Genomic DNA, 20,183 nt, shown 5'->3' with positions numbered 1-20,183 from the left:
TTGTTTTTTTCTTGTAAATTTGTTTGAGTTCTTTGTAGGTTCTGGATAGAACCTACCCTTTGTTAGATTCTACCCTTTGTTAGGTTTTTGTTAGGTTTGTTAGAACCTACCCTTTGTTAGGTTCTGGATAGAACCTACCCTTTGTTAGATGAGTAGATTGCAAAAATTTTCTCCCATTCTGTAGGTTGCCTGCTCACTCTGATGGTAGTTTCTTTTGCTGTGCAGAAGCTCTTTAGTTTAATTAGACCCCATTTGTCAATTTTGGCTTTTGTTGCCATTGCTTTTGGTGTTTTAGACATGAAGTCCTTGCCCATGGCTATGTCCTGAATGGTATTGCCTAGGTTTTTTTCTAGGGTTTTTATGGTTTTAGGTCTAACATTTAAGTCTCTAATCCATCTTGAATTAATTTTTGTATAAGGAGTAAGGAAGGGATCACACATGAAAAAATGCTCATCATCACTCACCATCAGAGAAATGCAAATCAAAACCACGAGATACCATCTCACACCACTTAGAATGGCAATCATTAAAAAGTCAGGAAACAAAAGGTGCTGGAGAGGATGTGGAGAAATAGGAACGCTTTTACACTGTTGGTGGGACTGTAAACTAGTTCAACCATTGTGGAAGACAGTGTGGCGATTCCTCAAGGATCTAGAACTAGAAATACCATTTGACCCAGCCATCCCATTACTGGGGATATACCCAAAGGATTCAAAATCATGCTGCTATAAAGACACATGCACATGTATGTTTATTGTGGCACTATTCACAATAGCAAAGACTTGGAATCAACCCAAATGTCCATCAATGACAGACTGGATTAAGAAAATGTGGCACATATACACCATGGAATACTATGCAGCCATAAAAAAGGATGAGTTCATGTCCTTTGTAGGGACATGGATGCAGCTGGAAACCATCATTCTCAGCAAACTATCACAAGGACAGAAAACCAAACACCACATGTTCTCACTCATAGGTGGGAAATGAACAACAAGATCACTTGGATACAGGAAGGGGAACATCACACACCGGGGTCTATTGTGGGGTGGGGGGAGCAGGGAGGGATAGCATTAGGAGATACACCTAATGCAAATGACGAGTTAATGGGTGCAGCACACCAACATGGCACATGTATACATATGTAACAAACCTGCACATTGTGCACATGCACCCTAGAACTTAAAGTATTAAAAAAAAAAAAAATCTCTGGCGTCTTTACCTTGACATGGCTTCCTTCTTTATCCGAGACAAGGGCCACATAGGTGATTTCATGATGTCTGCAGTACTCTTGTAATTCCTCTTGGGACTGAAACAAACAAACATAGTGTAGAAAATAAACACAGAGCACCTGGAACAGCTTTAAGTAATTAAGGAGAATGAAAATACTGTTTCCAATTATATTCTCAATGTGAATTACTAAATGTGCTGACTTCAGGGAGATAGAAATATTAAGGAAGAAGCATACAGAATTCAAGGGAGGAACAAGGCCTCTCTTGCCTTCCTTACCTTCATGATTGTTCTAAGGGGCCATGAATAATCAATCAATAGTAAGAGGTTTTCAAAAGCTTCAAGACTTAATAAAAGATGCCCCAAATTATACAACACAACACAACACACACACACACACACACACTGAAAAAGCCTCTGAGGAAAATGAAGGAAACGAAGGAAATAAGGGAAGGTGAAAAGCACAATTGAAGAAACAAACCAGGACAGGGCAGAGAAGCCTGCGGGATGCCACTGTACAGGACTGAGGTCACTGACCACTAGGCTTTGATTTTACTGCAGGACAGAACACTTCTCTAATGATTTATGAAACAAGTGAACAAGTAGAAGAGGACATTGTTCTGTCAAATGATTAAAAATTGTTGCTCAAGGCCAGGCGCGGTGGCTCAAGCCTGTAATCCCAGCACTTTGGGAGGCCAAGAAGGGCGGATCTCGAGGTCAGGAGATCGAGACCATCCTGGCTAACACAGTGAAACCCCGTCTCTACTAAAAATACAAAAAACTAGCCGGGCGAGGTGGCGGGCGCCTGTAGTCCCAGCTACTCGGGAGGCTGAGGCAGGAGAATGGTGTAAACCCGGGAGGCGGAGCTTGCAGTGAGCTGAGATCCGGCCACTGCACTCCAGCCTGGGCGACAGAGCGAGACTTCGTCTCAAAAAAAAAAATTGTTGCTCAGTACACTTCTGATATGAATTTTGATACAAACCACACACACACACACACACACACACAAACACACGAGTAAACAGCAGCAGCTTCAGAAGCCTCCCGGCAGGTGATGTAAACAGAGCAGGTGGGAGGGTGGTGGGTCTGTGTCCCTGGTCATCGCCATGCTCTGGGGCACCTTTAGTGTGGGCGAATGTGGGTACAACCTGGATGATCTCCTGGAAGTGTACCCCTTCTATGATCTGCTTACACCCCCCATTCCAAAGGGCAGGCATGTGTCCTGGGTGCCACTTTCCACACCTCCACACCCATGGCAAGTGTCAGGCCTGCATGCTGTGGGAGGTCTCAGGATACAGAGCTCAAAACACACTAAGCACCGAGTGCCTTCACAAGTGTGGTAGGCTGGTGTACAGCCCTGCAAAGGTGTCCATATCCTCATTCCTAGAACCTGTGAGTGATCAACCAGGATTATCTGGGTGGGCTCAGTGTAATCACAGGGTGCACATATGAGAGAGCTGGACAGTAAGAACAGAAGCACAGGTCAACGAGGAAGGAGGTGCTTCATTGTTGAGTGTGATGATGGAGGAAGAAGCCATGAGCCAAGGAATGCAGGAGGCCTCTAGGAGCTGGAAAAGGCAAGGACACAGATTCTCCCCTAGAGCTTCCAGAGGAGCCAGCCCTGTTGAATTTAACCCAGTGAAAGTGCTTTTGGATTTCTGACTTCCAGAAATGTAAGATAAATAGGTGTTTAAGCCAGTAAGTTTGTGGTAATTGGTTACTGCAGCAATCAGAAACTAACACAGGAGGCGACTCGAATTACAGAGATAAACAGAGTCTGACAGTCTAAAGGTGCAGAGGATATATGCCATGAGAGCCATAGCTGTTCGCACTTCTGTCCCATTACCTGCGACCAGTCGTACATGATTTCTGCTGTGATGCCTGCTGTCCAGAGTTTCTGGGTTAGGTTGATGGCCCTGGACATGGACATCTGGCCAACACTTACAACCAGGAGGTCACAAGAGCCTATTGTAACCTGGATCAGAAACAGAACGGTTACAGTTAGAGGAGCAAGACTGCAGGCATGGAAGTGAAACCAGCATCAGGAGAGGAGGCAGCATTCTTGGGAGGATGGGCATTCCTGAAATCCTGTATAGAAATGCAGCGTGCCGAAGGCCTGGCTTCAAAACAACATTGTAAAAAAAAAAAAAAAAAAGACACAGTCAAAAAACTTTTTCTTTTTTTTTCTGAGACAGAGTCTCGCTCTGTTGCCCAGGCTAGTATACAGTGGCACGATCTCAGCTCACTGTAACCTCTGCCTCCTGGGTTTAAGCAAGTCTCCTGCCTCAGCCTCCAGAGTGGCTGGGATTACAGGCGTGCACCACCATGCCTGGCTAAAATTTTTTTTTTTAAATATTTTTAGTAGGCATGATGTTCTGCCTTGTTGGCCAGGCTGGTCTCAAACTTCTGGCCTCAAGTGATCCACCTGCCTTGGCCTTATTGGGATACAACTGGGATTACAGGCATGAGCCACCATGCTCAGCCATAGTAAAAAAAAAATGTTATATTAGTCTTTCAAGACAGAAATTATTTCAACTACCTTGAGCCATTTAGGAAAATACTATTTTTCTCTGGGAAAACTAATCTTGCCTGAAATATAAGGGGGGAAAAAAGCTATTTCTAGCTTTGCAGACCACAGCAGGATTTTTTTTTTTTTTTTTTTTTGACAGGGTCTGGCTCTGTTGCCAAAGCTGGAGTGCAAGTGGCATGATTTCAGCTCACTACAACCTCCCCATCCTGGGTTCAAGCGATTGTCCCATCTCAGCCTCCTGAGTAGCTGGAACTACAGGTGCATAGCTAATTAACCACGCCTGGCTAATTTTTGTATTTTTTGGTAGAGATGGGGTTTTGCTATGTTGCCCAGGCTAGTCTTGAACCCCAGGGCTCAAGCGATCTGCCTGCCTTGCCCTTCCAAAGTGCTGGGATTATAGGCATGAGCCACCATGCCTGGCCTGAATAAGAAATTTTGATAAGAGCCTGTCAATAACTATAACATCTCACTTTTATATGGTACATTACAGATAAGGAAAGTGAGGCTAGGGAAGGATGAATTAACTGTCTAAGGCAGAAGTCTTTAACCTTTTTGGCACCAGGGACTGGTTTCACGGAAGAAAATTTTTCCATGGATGGTGCGGGGGTGGGGAGGAGATGGTTTTGGAATGAAACTATTCCACCTCGGATCATCAGGCATTAGTTAGATTCTCATAAGGAGCGTCCAGTCTAGATCCCTTGCGTGCACAGTTCACAACAAGGTTCATGCTCCTGTAGACTCTAATGCCACCACTGATCTGACAGGAGGTGGAGCTCAGGTGGTAATGTTTACTAGCCCGCTGCTCACCTCCTGCTGTGCAGCCCAGTTCCTAACAGGTTCCTAACCCAGATGGGTACTAGTCTGCCGCCCGGGAGTTGGGGACCCCTGGTCTAAGGTCACCCAGCTAGAGAACAGATGATAAGGACTGAAATGCAGGGATTGACATCAAGTCTTAGGCTTGTCTACCATATTAAAGGTAAGTTTCAAAACCCTGGGTCTATAGCTTTCACATCTGAAGCCCCATGTAAATGACTGCAAAAGGCAAATCGTACTTTTAGAAAAGAAAGACACCTCGAAGCATGCTGGGAAGCCAAGCCAGACTTACAGGTTCCTCCATGTTGAGGACAGCAGCAGATATCTTGTCTATAGCTATGCTGACCCCAATGGCAGTGGGAACTGGCCCCAGAGCTTGTGGCCCTCTAAACAGGGGAATCTGTGGAGAGACATAAACAGTTGCGGTTATGAAATAGCAAAGAAAATGTGATTACGGGGAAAACAATGATTAAAGAGTGAGCACTCTGTCAGCAGCTCATCATCAAAGAGTTCAACAAAAAGAAATGTGTGTGTGTAGTAAAAGAGAGAAGCAAGCACACATGCAAATTTAGAAAAATATTAACAAATGTTACATCTAACTCTGAACTGTTCAATATGGCAGCCACTAGTCACAAGTGACCACTGAGCATTTGAAATACAGCTAATCCAAATTGACACATGCTGTACATGTAAAACACGTACTGGCTGCAAAGACTTTGAAACAAATGTAAAATCCTTGTTAATAATTTTTAGAAGTTTGAGTACATGTTGAAATAATATTTTGGATATACTAGGTTAAATAAAATATATTATAAAATGGATACCACTTGTCTCTTTTTGCTTAATGTTACTAAATAGTTAAAATTCCAGGTCAGGTGTGGTGGCTCACACCCATAATCCCAGTGCTTTGAAAGGCCAAGGCAGGAGGATTGCTTGCAGCCAGGAGTGTGAGATCATCCTGGACAAAAATGTCCCATAACCTCAAGGACATTCATGTCACTGGGGTCATAGAAGGAGAGAAAAAAGAGGGTGAGACTGAAAAAAAAATTCAAAGAAATAACGCCTGAAGAAATCCCCCAAATTCACGAAAGACATACACCTATAGATTTAAGAAGCTAAGCAAACCCTTAACAGGATAAATCCAAAGAAACACATGCCAAGACACATCATAATTTAACTTGAAACTAAAGACAAAGAAAAGAATCTTTAAAGCATCAAGTCAGAAATACCTTCCCTATAGGGGAAAAGTAATTCAAATAACAGCAAATTTCTCATCACAAACCAGAAATTTGGGGTAAATACAACAGACTTTCTCCTCCCCTTGAGTTTTCTAATTATATTTAACAGTAAAGTAAAAAATTTAACACTGTTTGATGTGGATCTCAATGTATTAGAAGAAATATTTAAGACAATTATATTATAAATGGGGCATGAGGTAAAGAGACATACAGGGAGGTAAAGTGTCTACATTTCATTTGAATTGATAAGATGTTGATACCCATAAATCTTTGTGGTGATAGAATAGTTCTGTACCTTGATTATGGTGGTTGTTATGGGAATGTACACATGGTAAAATGGAAAAGAATGATGCACATACATTGTACAAATGTCAGTTTTCTGGTTTTGATATTTTACTATGCTTATGCAAGGTGCAGTGCGGTGGCTCACGCCTGTAATCCCAGCACTCTGAGAGGCTGAGGCGGGTGGATTGCTTGAGCTCAGGAGTTTGAGACCAGCCTGGGCAACACGACAAAACCCTGTCTGTACTGAAAATACAAAAAATTAGCTGGGTGTGGTGGTGCATGCCTGTAGTCTCAGCTACTTGGGAGGCTAAGGTGAGAGAATCGTTTGAGCCCAGGGAGGTTGAGGCTGCAGTGAGCCAAGATTATGCCACTGCACTCCAGCCAGGGTGACAGAGCAAGGCCCTGTCTCCAAAAAATAAATAAAAATAAATAAATAAATAAATAAATAAATATATATACACACACACACACACACACACACAGAGTAAATGGTACATGAGACCTCTCTATACTATCTTTGCAACTATCCTGCAAAATAATATAATTTTGTTTAAGTTTAAACAACTACAAATGTGGTTCACATTATATTTCTATTCCTAGATGAAAGATATATTAATAGAAGTATCCAATGATAATACTGGTTCAAATTTTTGGTGTTAGTTTGAAAATTTCAAAATAACAAGTTGAGAAGAAATAAAATTAAGTCAGAACAAATAAATAAAGGGCAAGCCCTCACCAGCAGGTCATATCTGCCTCCAGCTGCGAGGATTTCAGGTACAGCCCTTTGCCTTCGTTTGATGAATGCCACAAACTGGAAGATGATTCCATTGTGCTGTTGCACCTTGTAAACCAAGCCCAAATTAATCAAGACCTATAAAGAGAGATGCCATACAAATGTGTCAAGGGTTTGAAAGTTAGAATGTGGAATACAATGCTGAAAACGGTGTTTCCCATCAATAGCATCAGAACAATCTATTTAGCATAAACAAAATATTTAGTAAGATCTAGCACAAAGTCTGTTTAACAATAGCCTGACATGTAAAATAAATTCTCTTCTCTTTAAGAATAACCACCTCTCTGAGGCTAACACAGTAAGAACTGCTTCATGATAGGAACAGTGGCACTTGCAAAGAAATCCTGATGTAAGCCAAAATTATTACTAAATATCAAATGCTCCAAAACACAGAAAGCAGTTTTTCTGGAAAAATAAAACACTAACTAGCATTAGTGAAATGAAACACATTTCCTCCCTGTGCTATTAGTAATGCTACACATTTGTACTGCCAGTATCAAACTGTTGCCAAACCTGTAACTTGATGCCGAGTTTCTTCAACAGTCCAACAACCTCCTCTAGGTCTTTTAAGCCATACTTCACCAACTGCGCAATACCTGTTTTCTGTTTTATTAATGAATTGATTGTTGGCATTAGATCTTGCAAATCTCCCTTCTGTTCAATAAACTTGTAGAGTCGACACAGCTGGAAAGCAAAGGGGCACAGTTAGCTGCCATCTATGGCAGGGGAAGACTCCCTTTGCGCCGACTGTGTGCACCTGCAGGAGCGGGAGCACATGGGACCATACGATTATCTTTGTGGTCAAAGATTATTTTAGCCTTTGCTACAATCCTGACTAAGGATTATCCTCTTCCAACAACTCGAAAGCACCTTAGACACATACTAATGGTTCACTTTTATTCAGATACATTTACTCACACTTAATGCTGACTCAGCAAAGTAGACCCTGGCACTAGCAGAGCTTCCATTATCTATTTTCAGGCCAGTATTTTTCCTCTTTACCCTTCTCATTCTCATGAATTCCTGTTACCACAGGCATACACATGGGGGGACAAGGAGGCAGACTCTGACTTGTTTTAATTCAGAATTAGCTAGAAATTCCCTTCCTTGGCTTGAATCCTTCCTATTTGCAACCTTGAGATGTCTTCTCCTGTGGGCAGCCTCCTGATCCTCCCCCCTTCCTTCTCCTCCCACCTGGATGCCAGATCCTGGCTCTCACCAGCTGTACTCATTGACTGCCCAAGAAGAGGGCAGTGCAGGAAACAACCATAGTCATGAAGCCAGAAAGAAAACTCACAGCAGCTAAAGTAGAAATTATTAAGAAACAAAATTATAGCCATTTTAAGACTGTAGGCAAGTAGAACCTAGTTCATCCATAAATTGGCACATGAAAACTAAGGGCTGAATGAAGGCTAAGCTTGACATAGCTTAATCTTAGAGTTAATCATAAATCACTTAAATTTTTAAAAAATCCAAAAAATGTTAAAGCCTCCTATAATCTTGATATGGTTTTGCTGTGTCCCTACCCAAATCTCATCTTGATTGTAGCTCCCACAATTCCCATGTGTCATGGGAGGGATCCAGTGGGAGGTAATTGAATCATGTGGGCGGGTCCCTCCCATGATAGTCTCATGATAGTGAATAAGTCTCACAAGAGCTGATGGCTTTATAAAGAGGAATTTCCCTGCACAAGTTCTCTCTCTTTGCCTGCTGCCAACCATGTAAGACATGACTTGTTCCTCCTTGCTCTCCACCATGATTGTGAGCCCTCCTAAGCCACATGGAACTGTGAGTCCATTAAACCTCTTTCCTTTATAAATTACCCAGTCTCGTGTATGTCTTTATTAGCAGCACAAGAGCAGACTAATACAGTAAATTGGTACTGGTAGAGTGGGGCACTGCTGTAAAGATACCCAAAAATATGGAAGTGACTTTGGAACTGGTTAACAGGCAGAGGTTGGAACAGTTTGGAGGGCTCAGAAGAAGACAGGAAAATGTGGGAAAGTTTGGAACTTCCTAGAGACTTGTTGAATGGCTTTGACCAAAATGCTGATAATGATATGGTCAATGAAATCCAGGCTGAGGTGGTCTCAGATGGAGACGAGGAACTTGTTGGGAACTGAAGTAAAGGTGATTCTTGCTATGTTTTAGCAAAGAGACTGGCAGCATTTTGCCTCTTCCCTAGAGATTTGTGGAACTTTAAACTTGAGGGAGATGATTTTGGGTATCTGGCAGAAGAAATTTCTAAGCAACAAAGCATCAAGAGGTGACTTGGGTGCTGTTAAGAGCATTCAATTTTAAAAGGAAAACAGACCATATAAGTTCAAAAAATTTGCAGCCTGACGATGAGATAGAAAAGAAAACCCCATTTTCTGAGGAGAAATTCAAGCCAGCTGCAGAAATTTGCATAAGTAACAAGGAGCCAAATGTTAATCACCAAAACAATGGGGAAAATGTCTTCAGGGCATGTCAGAGGTCTTCATGGCAGGCCCTCCCATCATAGGCCTAGAGGCCTAGGAGGAAAAAAAAATGGTTTCATGGGCTGGGCCCAGGGCCTCCCCGCCCCGCCCGCTCTCTGTAGCTTAGGGACTTGGTGCCCTGTGTCTAAGCTGCTCCACCCATGGCTAAAAGGGGCCAAGGTATAGCTCAGACTGCTGCTTCAGAGGGTGCAAGCCCCAAGCCTTGGCAGCTTCCATGTGGTGTTGAGCCTGCAGGTGCACAGAAAACAAGAATTGAGGTTTGGAACCTCCACCTAGATTTCAGAGGATGTATGGAAATGCTTGGATGCCCAGGCAGAAATTTGCTGCAGGGGTGGGGCCCTTATGGAGAACCTCTGCTAGGGCAGTGCAGGAGGGAAATGTGGGTTTGCAGCCCCCATACAGAGTCCCTACTAAATGCCAGCCCATGAAAGCATCCAGGAGGGAGGCTGTACCCTGCAAAGCCACAGAGGGGGAGCTGCCCAAAGCCATGGGAGCCTACCCCTGGCATCAGCGTCACCTGGATGTGACACATGGAGTCAAAGCAGACCATTTTGGAGCTCTAAGATTTGACTATCCCGCTGGATTCTGTACTTGCGTGGGGCCTTTAGCCCCTTTGTTCTGGCCAATTTCTCCCATTTGGAATGGGCGTATTTATCCAATGACTGTACCCTCATTGTATTCAGGAAGTAACTAACTTGTTTTTGAGTTTACAGGCTCATAGGTGGAAGGTTCTTGCCTTGTCTCAGATAGGACTTTGGACTGTGGACTTTTGAGTTAATGCTGAAATGAGTTACGACTTTTGGGGACTGTCAGGAAGGCATGATTGGTTTTGAAATGTGAGGACATGAAATTTGGGAGGGGCCATGGGCGGAATGATATGGTTTGGCTGTGTCCCCACCCAAATTTCATCTTTAATTGTAGCTCCCACAATTCCCTTGTGTCACGGGAGGGACCCAGTGGGAGGTAATTGAATCATGGGGGTGGGTCTTTCCTATGCTGGTCTTGTGATAGTAAATAAGTCTCAAGAGATCTGATGGCTTTATAAAGAGGAGTTCCCCTGCACAAGTTCTCTCTCTTTGCCTTCTGCTATTCATATAAGACATGACTTGCTCCTCCTTGCCTTCCACCATGATTGTGAGGTCTCCCCAGCCATGTGGAACTGAGAGTCCATTAAACCTCTTCCCTTTATAAATTACCCACTCTCAGATATATCTTTATTAGCAGTGTGAGAACAGACTAATACAAATCTGCTTACTATATTAAAGATAAAAATTTTGGCTGGGTGCAATGGCTCACGCCTGCAATTCCTCTATAAAAAAGAAAAAGAAAATTAACTGGGAGGCTGAGGCAGAAAGATCTCTTGAGTCCAAGAGCTTGAGGTTACATTGAACTATGATTGTGCCACTGTAATTTAGCCTGTGTGACAGTGCAAGACCCTATCTCAAAAAAAAAAAAAAAATTAAATTTAAAATCATGTATTTAAAATATTTTTTCAGAAAATAAAAATGATTTCTTCCCTATAAATTTGAACATTAAATTACCTCAATAATAAACTATCAGAAGCACTGGAGTCAGTGTCTCCAGATTTTGGTCCTCACCCTATCATCAACTAACTCCATGTGACTCAGGACAAATCACAACATCTCTTCAGGCCTCAGGTGTCTCATTTGTGAAATAAGAGGACTGGGTCAGATATGTGAAACTCTTTGGCAATATTTCTACTCCCCTTCCTAATACCCTTACAGTACATTTCAAAATAATCAAAGTACCAAATGCCTTTATTAGATACTATTTTTCTGTTTTTAAATGAATCAAACACATGTCTAATTAATGCTTAGCATCATCAAATAACCAGTGGTTAGAGATTAAACAGAAAGAAAAGTTGACATGTGAACAACCAATGTGGTTATTACGTCCAAACGTATATTTATAAGACTTTCTTTAAAAAAAAAAGACGTTCTGAAATGTGACTTTAGTTCAATTAACCTTTTGGGTTGGAAACTTTGGATATAGAATCATTGAACTGGGTAGTCTTGTGCAGATTCTCTGTGCTATTTACACATGGGACTATTTCTGCACATAGGTGTGTGCTGTGTACATGTTCAGATTATATGTAAATACTGTATATTGTTCTTCATATTTGGATATTTAGCTGTTGGGTTACTTTGCATATCATTACTATCTCCCCCAATATTAAATATTTAAGATTTAACCTGGCTCAATTTTCAGAACTCCTAGTGCTATGCATCTGGTTTAGTTTCCCTACCTGCAAAGGGGAGATTTCTTTGAACTGTGGTTTCTGTGTGCCCTTTGAAAGTTGTTTTACAGAGTTGAGGGCAGATACGTGCTGCGCATAGCCCCTTGTGGCTTTTTAAAGGCCAATATGAACTAAGAACTGAATGCAGTGTATGGACTCCTCTTTGCATCCCTGCCACTGTGCCTGTCACACTGTAGGTGTCCGAAAGATTGAGTGACTCTGCCTTCCCTGTGTACAATCATATTTTAATCTATCCCATATGTGAATTTTGCTGATCAACACAAGATCATATAATTGAGTGTCAGACAAGAGGCTAGAAGGGTTCTGGGAAATTAAAAAAGAGCTTTTCTTATTTAAATATTCAGGAAAATGTACAAAATCCCTGTTGTCTTCTGTTGTTCAGCTACTCAATTAAGTGTAGGTTACTGTACCAAAGATCTGGGATCAATCTGATGCCTATGGAGAGAATATGACCAAACTGTTTACTCCATAAGATCTCCCTTACTGATGATGGGATCAAATGTAAGATTTTAAGATTAAGAGACGTACCAGAAAAGCAAGAGCTTTATTTCAACTCTGAGGAGTTAGAAGACATGGAGGTAGGGGAAGGGTAGCTCCCCAGATGAATTTGCAGAATTCTGTGCCTCCTTCTAGTCCCGTATAATCTAATTCAAAAGAGGACAACTGGTATTAGGTCTGTTCAGCAGGAGGCTCTACCAGGCACAGTTCTATAAGGGGTGTCAAAGAAAAGTATTTGCTGATCAAGAAAGAGCAGGATGATTACAGCATATCAAGAAGAAGCATGGAGAGACACTCTTTGATCACAGCATTAGTTTCTCCCTTCTAAGCCCAGAGGTTGCCATGGTACCTAACACTCAAGGGGAAAACCGCATCTGCGAGGCAGTAGGAAGCGCTGCTACCCTACTGCAACGAGAATTTGGTGACATTTTCTGGTAACACAAAATTACAGAGAAAGCTGTAATAATACCATTAGAAGGTACTTACACTATTAGAAGACAAAGACAGATTACAAAATTTAGCTTCCACTTCTCTCCTCGTCAGCTTCTCTGTCTAATGTGGAAGAAAAAGGTAACAATGAGAGTCGCCAAATGTGGCCCTGAACAAGACACAATTTCCAGGCTAATTCTGAGAATTACAGCCTTCATTTTGAACAAACTGCTCCTAATGGTACAGAATAGATTTAATTCTGTGATTAGAAAACGTTTTTCCCCCAATTCACATGAAACCATAATTAACTTATTGTAAAATCTGAAAAACCGTCACATAAAAGAATTAAAAGGGGAAAGTTGTACTTGCTGAATGGTGAGGTGACCCAGATCTGGACAGGCTTAATGAGGGCATTTGTTTGGGCAGGGAGGGAGTCATTTTGCTCTGGGCTCCCCTAACAAAGGCCAGGCTCTGGGCATTTCATCCCATGCTGGCAGATGTGCTGTAGCCGTGGGACATGAATCAGTAAGAGCTGAAGCCCCTCGCACAATCCCTGGGGTTTCTGCCAGTGTCCGACTGACATCATATTGTATCTGTCACTGACAAATAGCAGCAGAGCTTTAGGGGGAGTAAAGAACCACTAAGAAACAAGCAGTAAATTCTGGGCCATTGATATGTACCTGCCAGATGAAAGAAAAGCTAGTTAATCCTTTTGGTGTATAAAAACAATAAGCCATTATGTAAGGACTTCCACTACTCTGTCTTAACCATAGACTTTCTGGCACTGTTAGTTCTTAAATCTCCTGGATGCCTCTTATTCAATATGAGAACAAAACTTAACATGAAAAGATATTAGAAAACATAAGCATTCACTTCCATCCTAGCATCGTAATATAACACTAATTCATTTTTTCAATGCATCCCCCTCCAAGCTCTGTACCTGCACATATACTATAAAGTAATGAATACTATGATGTGACTAAATTAGGGAAGAGTAACTGGAGGTACCATAGCCTCAGTCCCACAGGGAGGAGGTGGTAAATGAGGCCCCGCCAGAGGTCGAAGCCATTCTCCCCTAATTTAATCAATGCAAATCTACACATGACTTTACTGATAAGCACAGGAAGACTGGAAGAATCAAGAGCAAGGCGAACAGTCACTCTTCTTGGTCGCTGTAAAGGAAAGGTAATAGCAGCACTAGTGTGAGAGTGAAGTGAGTGCATCCATCAGAGGAACTCAGAACAACGCCTAGCTCACAGAGTGGGGCTCAGTCAATGTTAACTATCTTCGAAATTATTATTGGCAAGTATCAGGACCAATTACTTAGTGATTTCTTGCCTTAATAAGTAGGTTAGTGAAGAACTTTACTATCTCACAAATTAAATAATTTGATCTTTTAAAATTAGAAGTTAGCCTTTTGAAAAACACTCCAGCGGTTATTAGTAGCACAGGGCTGAGGATGGAACAAAAGCTCAACCAATACTTGTTAACTGTTGATACAATTAAAGCCAATTGGTTCTTTCACTTTAGAGCAATGAGGGAAAGAGATAAGATTCCCAATTCAGTTTCTTGGCTGCATCGGTAAGAAAATCATCAGGAACTATTGTCATTATCTTTCAACATTAAGGTATTCTCTTTCAACATCGTAAGTAATTAAATGCTTACCACAGCATCATACAGAATAATGTAGACTTGACTGAGTTTGTCTTCTGGGATCCCACAGTGTAAGAGTATTGCTTTCAATAACATGGTATGGTTCAAATAAATACTGTAATTTCTTTCCTGGGATACGGAGAAAAATTACTATTTTCATTATAAAAGCAATTACTGGTACATGACCAAATCTGGAAACTTACCACGAATTTGTCATCCTAATACAATGGAAGGATTGAATTTAGCATATAGCTTCCTAGTTTATTTATTTATTTTTTTGAAATGGAGTCTCGCTCTGCTGCCCAGGCTGGAGTGCAGTGGTGAGATCTTGGCTCACTGCAAGCTCCGCCTCCCGGGTTCACACCATTCTCCTGCCTCAGCCTCCCAACTAGCTGGGACTACAGGCGCCCACCACCAGGCCTGGCTAATTTTTTGTATTTTTAGTTGAGATGGGGTTTCACCATGTTAGTCAGGGTGGTCTCGATCTCCTGACCTCATGATCTGCCCGCCTCGGCCTCCCAAAGTGCTGGGAGTACAGGCGTGAGCCACCGCGCCCGGCCCTAGTTTATTTTTTTACATACATTCTTTTTGCACTGTTATAGTCAAAATATACTCTAAGTTAATACCATATTATATACATCCAAAATACTCAGACTGGCTGGGGTGGTGGCTCATGCCTGTGTAATCCAAGCATTTTGGGAGGCCGAGGTTGGAGGATCCCTTGAGCTCAAGAGTTCAAGACCAGCCTGGGGAACATAAGGAAACTCCATCTCTACAAAAAAAAAAAAAAATTAGCTGGGGTCAGTGGCACATGCCTGTAGATCCAGCTATTCAACCGGCAAGGCAGGAGGGCTGCTTGTGCCTGGAAGGTAGCGGCTGCAGTGAGCCGTGATAATGTCACTGCACACCATCCTGGGAGACAGAGGGAGACACTGTCTCAAAAACAAAACACAACAAAACAAAAACAACTCTGGTCTTCAGCTATGTTAAAAAGCCCGAGATAGTTGATTTCAAAGACAAAAGGATCTGATCCAATAGTAACTGACTCATAAGCACAGGCTGGTGGAATAGTTATCTTAACTTTTGTCCACGCAAATTGATTAATGAGTATTTACCGAGTGGTGAGCCATGTGCCAAGCTGGCTGCAATAGGGTATATGGCAAAGAGGACTCATAGGCTCTGCCCTAAAAACATATGCTCTGCTTGGAGAAAACAATGAACATAACTCCAGGTAGTACATGGCTGTCTCAGATCAAGACCTGTGAGAGTTGCGAAGAAAAGGTGGCCAACTAATCAATGAGGGTGCAGTCAGGCTTCCTGGGGAGAAAGGGCCCAAACCATGGCTGGGCAAAGACTTTCTAGACAAGGGAACATTTGACTGACGGTGGCAGGAATGACAGGGCGTGTGTGTGGGGTGGGGAGGGAAGCCTGAGAAGGGCTGGCAGCATGCAGACTTGGTGAAAAGGGAAGTTGGGGAGTGAAGAGATTGGGTATAGAATGGAGCCACTGAGGGTTCCAAACAGGGTATGAACAGGCTAAGAGCATCTTAGGAATCTTAGCCTGATATCTTGCATTTTGGAAAAATGGGTAGAGAACACCCATCCCCCAAAACAAAACCAGTTCCTGTGAAGGTAAGAGCCTGAGATGAAACTCAAAAGCCACATCATCAAGCTCTTCTCAGTTACTTTAGTAAAGATGTGATTCATCTCCAGGACAGACTGAGAAGCAGGTCTGTAGCTGTGGTTTTCCTCACCACACTTGGTGAAGAACTATAGTGGGGAATCTTGGAATGTTAAAATATGGAAAGGAACCTGAAGTGCTGGAAACTCTTGGATGATTTCATAGATAGTGTAGATAATTTCAGCAGTGGGCAGAAAGCTGTTGGTGGTAGAAGTGACAATATCAAATGCACACTCCAGAAGTTCTTTGGGATGAAATCGATCTAACTTGCGCGGCCTGAACACACGTTCTATGCAGTATCTGGAGAGAGAAACCCAGATTTCTAAGGTCATTGCTTACTAGAAAGAAATATGTATGAGAAATTGTTGAACAAGATATAAGAAACAAATATGAAAAAAAATTAATCAGTGGTATGATCAAGAGGACTGAAAGACAGATTTGCCCTGGAACACCCCTGCTTTGTGATCTAGGTTCCAATTCTCAGTTTTGCCACTAGTAAGCTATGGGGCTTAAGGTTTTTTAAATGTCTGAAACAGAGATGAAATTACACCAAAAAATTTTACCTTACTGATTGCTTTCTACACAGGGATACCAACACCATAGGGCTATGATTATTAATTGTTCACTTGTAGCTAGAATAAAAACATGTAAAGAGCTTTGTTTTCAGTTGAAGAAAGGAGCTTTAAAGTAGGGTGCCTCATTGACAACAATACTGCTCCAAATTATGAAGATCTCACTGTTGGACCCCTGTGGTATTTGAATGTACAGAAAGCCTTTTTTCAGGGCTAAGTGCCTGGAGGTCCTCAGTGCTCAGCGTTCCTGCTGGGTTTACTCCACTTCTCTACAAGCAGCTTTTGTTCGGTTACCTGTGTAGGCAGTCTTCACATAGAGACCATTGGCCACTTGTCCCACCAATTAAGTTTTAAAAGGGGCCATCTGTGATCATGAACAGCCAGATGTTTTTACGAAGCAACTGTTTGTGGAAATAATTAGCTATGTTCCTTGGGGACATTTAGAAGGTACAGAATAGACTGTGGGAACATGACGGTACCTACCTGCTACATTCCTTCTAATAGTCCTAGTTACCTTACAGGAAGGGGTACTGTGGCTGGGCTTCTGGATCGTATTCTAAGCTCAATATTCTGAACCCAGAATTCTTAACTGTGTAAGGATCACAGGAAATAAAATATTCTTTCTTGGTTGACAAAATTATTCAACTATTTTTTCCTATGTCTACCAAATGGAATCCCCTATTGTTTCTTACCGTTTTAAATTCAATATATTATTTCTTGCCACATATCTTGCAAAAGGGATCTGAAAAATAAACAAAATATTAAAGGTCAATGTCAAAATGTGCCAGCTACCACACTCCTTTTATTAATAATGGCTTTATTGAAACCTAACTCCTGTCCCATAAAGTTCACCCCTTTTAAAGTACGTACTTCAGTGGCTTTTAGTATATTCACTAAGTTATGCACTGCTCACCACTCACACTCCCTGAAATGTTCTTCAGTATTTCGGTTAGTGATGGACTCTACTGCTAGATATGCCAGGAACCTTATTCACTGTGGCATTTCTTAGGTTTTTTTTAAAAAGTTCACTTTTAGTTAAATATTCTCTGTGGAGCTTTTATTATGTCCAATTAAAATTAGTGCAAGTTATTTATTTATGAATTTTTTAAAAATGTCACTTTTATAGTAATGTGGTCAAAATGGGTATTCTCTCTTACGGTGAATTTCCTGATTTTCCTATCAATCTCTTAGAATAAATTCTTAACAACCACCTTCAAATAGTAACCACAACTAGTAAAACCATTGTCAGATTGCCCCAAGAGATCCAACATAGTATCATTAATACTGATGGGCCAAATTATCAACATACATTCACTTTTTAATGTTTTGCATTTGAATATCAGCTTATAGAACGGGAGCTGATATTTAAAAATCTGTACTTTAGTCTCCTAATATTTAGAGAATAAGAAGCTGGCTTTAAGTATAGCTATGTAAGTATTTGCACTTCTATTCTTTTTTTTTTAACAAAGCGCAAATGTCTGATCTGATTTGCTGTTTATTTATCTTTACCTCAGAATAATCCCACGTCACTTTATTCACTATAAATGAAAAACAGAAGCAAGGAATGTGGAAGGAATTTCTTCTTAGATTATAAACGCAAAACCTGTTTCACCATAAGCCATATGACACAGATTTAAAAAAAAGATTCCACTCCCCCCTCCAAAAAATATGGTCGAAATGAGTGTATTCTTTGACACTTTACTCTTTGGTGACACAAACAACCTGATGTGCATGGTCATTCACACACGTGAATGTGACAAGCTCAAGTTCTGCTTTTTGGAACTTCGTGAAATTTTTTTTTTTTCTGAGTATCTTCCATCCTCGGTTGGATCCATGGATGCAGAACCCACCCAAGGATGTAGAGGGCCAAATGTGTGTGTCTACACATATGTCAAGTGTATGCAAACACACACAGTATACCTTATATACACAGGTTTTTATTTTTTGTTTTGTTGTTGTTGTTTTTCAGACAGGGTCTTGCTCTGTCATCCAGGCTGGAGTGTAGTGGTGCAATCTCAGCTCACTGCAACCTCCGTCTCCTGGGTTCAAGTGATTCTCCAGCCTCAGCCTCCTGTACACATACAGTTTTGTTTTTTTAAAAAAAACTTTTCCTTCTCTATAATAAAAATGGGATAATAGAGTTCCCTTGAAATTTACTTTTTAAAAAAAGCTAACAATATGCCATGCACATTCCTACAAATCAAGTATAAATATGGCTATATCTAAATATGTATATCTGTCCCTCAGAAATTGGTTCCAGGACTCCCCCAAGGATACCAAAATCAGTGGATGGTTAAGTTCCTGATATAAAATGACAAAGCATTTGCCTACAGCCTATGCACATCCTCCTGTATACTTTAAATCATCTTTAGATTATTTATAATATCTACTACTATGCCTATACACCCCTTCTTTTGTGTGGATTCAATGCAGTGTTTAGCACATGGTAAATTCAAGTTTTGCTTGTTAGAATTTTTTTTTTTTTTTTTTTTTTCTGAGTATTTTCCATCCACAGTTGGCTGGATATGTGGATGTGGAATCCAAAGATATGTATGAAGGGCTGACTGTATTTTCATCTTATATAAAAATATATATTTATATATAAAAAATATATATAAAATACATATTTGATCTATATAAAAATATAGATTGGCTGGGCATGGGGGCTCACGCCTGTAATTCCAGTATTTTGGGAGGCTGAGGCGGAAGGATCTGCTTGAGTCCAGGAGTTTGAGACCACCCTGAGCAACACAGTGACAGCCCATTTCTACAAAAAATTTGTTTTAAATTTTCTTTTTGAGACAGAGTCTTGCCTTGTTTCCCAGGCTGGAGTGCAGTGGCACAATCATGGCTCACTGCAGCCTCGACTTCCTGGGCTCAAGCAATCCTCCCGCCTTAACCTCCCAAGTAGCTGAGACCACAGGCACGAGCCACCACACTGGGCTAATTTTTAGTAAAGATGGGGTCTTCCTATGTTGCCCAGGCTGGTCTTAAACTACTGAGCTCAAGCACTCCTCCTACCTAGGCCTCCTAAAGTTCTGGAATTATAGGCATGAGCCACTGTGCCTAGTTCAATGTTCTTTTCAATAGCTCCTTAATATTCCATAATATTGTTGACAAATTATTCAACCATTTTCCTATTGATAAACAGGCAGACAGTTTTTGGCTACCTCAATAATATGGCAATTAACATCCTTTTAACATTCATATACTAATGTGTTTTTCTTTCTTTGAATAAATTGCTCAAAGTGGGATTGCTGGTTCTAAGGATAGAGAATGTGCATCAAAATTTTAAAAGTTTTATTATAAACTTTTAGGTTACGTTTCTAAAGGTTTAGCAGTCCACATTCCCATCAGCAACATATGGAAGTACCTATTTTCCTACACCCCTGTCATCTCTGGATAACATTAATTTAAAAATGTTTCCTGTCTGATGGGTGAAGTTGAGATAGCTTTGCACTTCTTTATTATTGGTGAGGTGGAACAGCTTTTCAGAAGTTTATCAGCCATGCACATTTTCTCTTCTGAGAGCTGCCTGGTTATATCCTTTGCTCATGTCTCCCCTTGTCAGTGCTTTCTGCACATGAGAGGTATTAAGCCCTTGTCTGTCACACGCATTTTAAGTTTTCCTTGCTCTATCATACAGCACCACAGACAGCTTGTTAGCAGCCAACACTGTGTGAGTGAAAGACTAGTAAGACTGC

At 41.2% G+C, this 20,183-nt stretch overlaps 1 protein-coding gene across 3 annotated transcripts in view; it reads right to left on the bottom strand.

Moving 5' to 3' along the window:
- Positions 1–20,183, bottom strand: part of EIF2AK4 (eukaryotic translation initiation factor 2 alpha kinase 4) — a 106,148-nt gene that overhangs the window by 12,825 nt on the left and 73,140 nt on the right. For all 3 annotated transcript variants that reach the window (XM_050799366.1, XM_050799368.1, XM_050799367.1), the window contains exons 24-32: positions 17,172–17,221; positions 16,039–16,207; positions 14,240–14,356; positions 12,632–12,697; positions 7,403–7,573; positions 6,833–6,967; positions 4,866–4,973; positions 3,077–3,205; positions 1,223–1,309 (exon numbers count right to left, since the gene is read on the bottom strand). In XM_050799366.1, the coding sequence (XP_050655323.1) occupies positions 1,223–1,309; positions 3,077–3,205; positions 4,866–4,973; positions 6,833–6,967; positions 7,403–7,573; positions 12,632–12,697; positions 14,240–14,356; positions 16,039–16,207; positions 17,172–17,221 (1,032 nt within the window). The remainder of the gene's footprint in view (positions 1–1,222; positions 1,310–3,076; positions 3,206–4,865; positions 4,974–6,832; positions 6,968–7,402; positions 7,574–12,631; positions 12,698–14,239; positions 14,357–16,038; positions 16,208–17,171; positions 17,222–20,183) is intronic.

The sequence above is a fragment of the Macaca thibetana genome, chromosome 7 (genome assembly GCF_024542745.1).
Source record: "Macaca thibetana thibetana isolate TM-01 chromosome 7, ASM2454274v1, whole genome shotgun sequence".
NCBI lineage: Eukaryota > Metazoa > Chordata > Mammalia > Primates > Cercopithecidae > Macaca > Macaca thibetana.
Note: the sequence above shows the minus strand (reverse complement) of the source record. Positions and strands in the feature narration are given on the sequence as shown.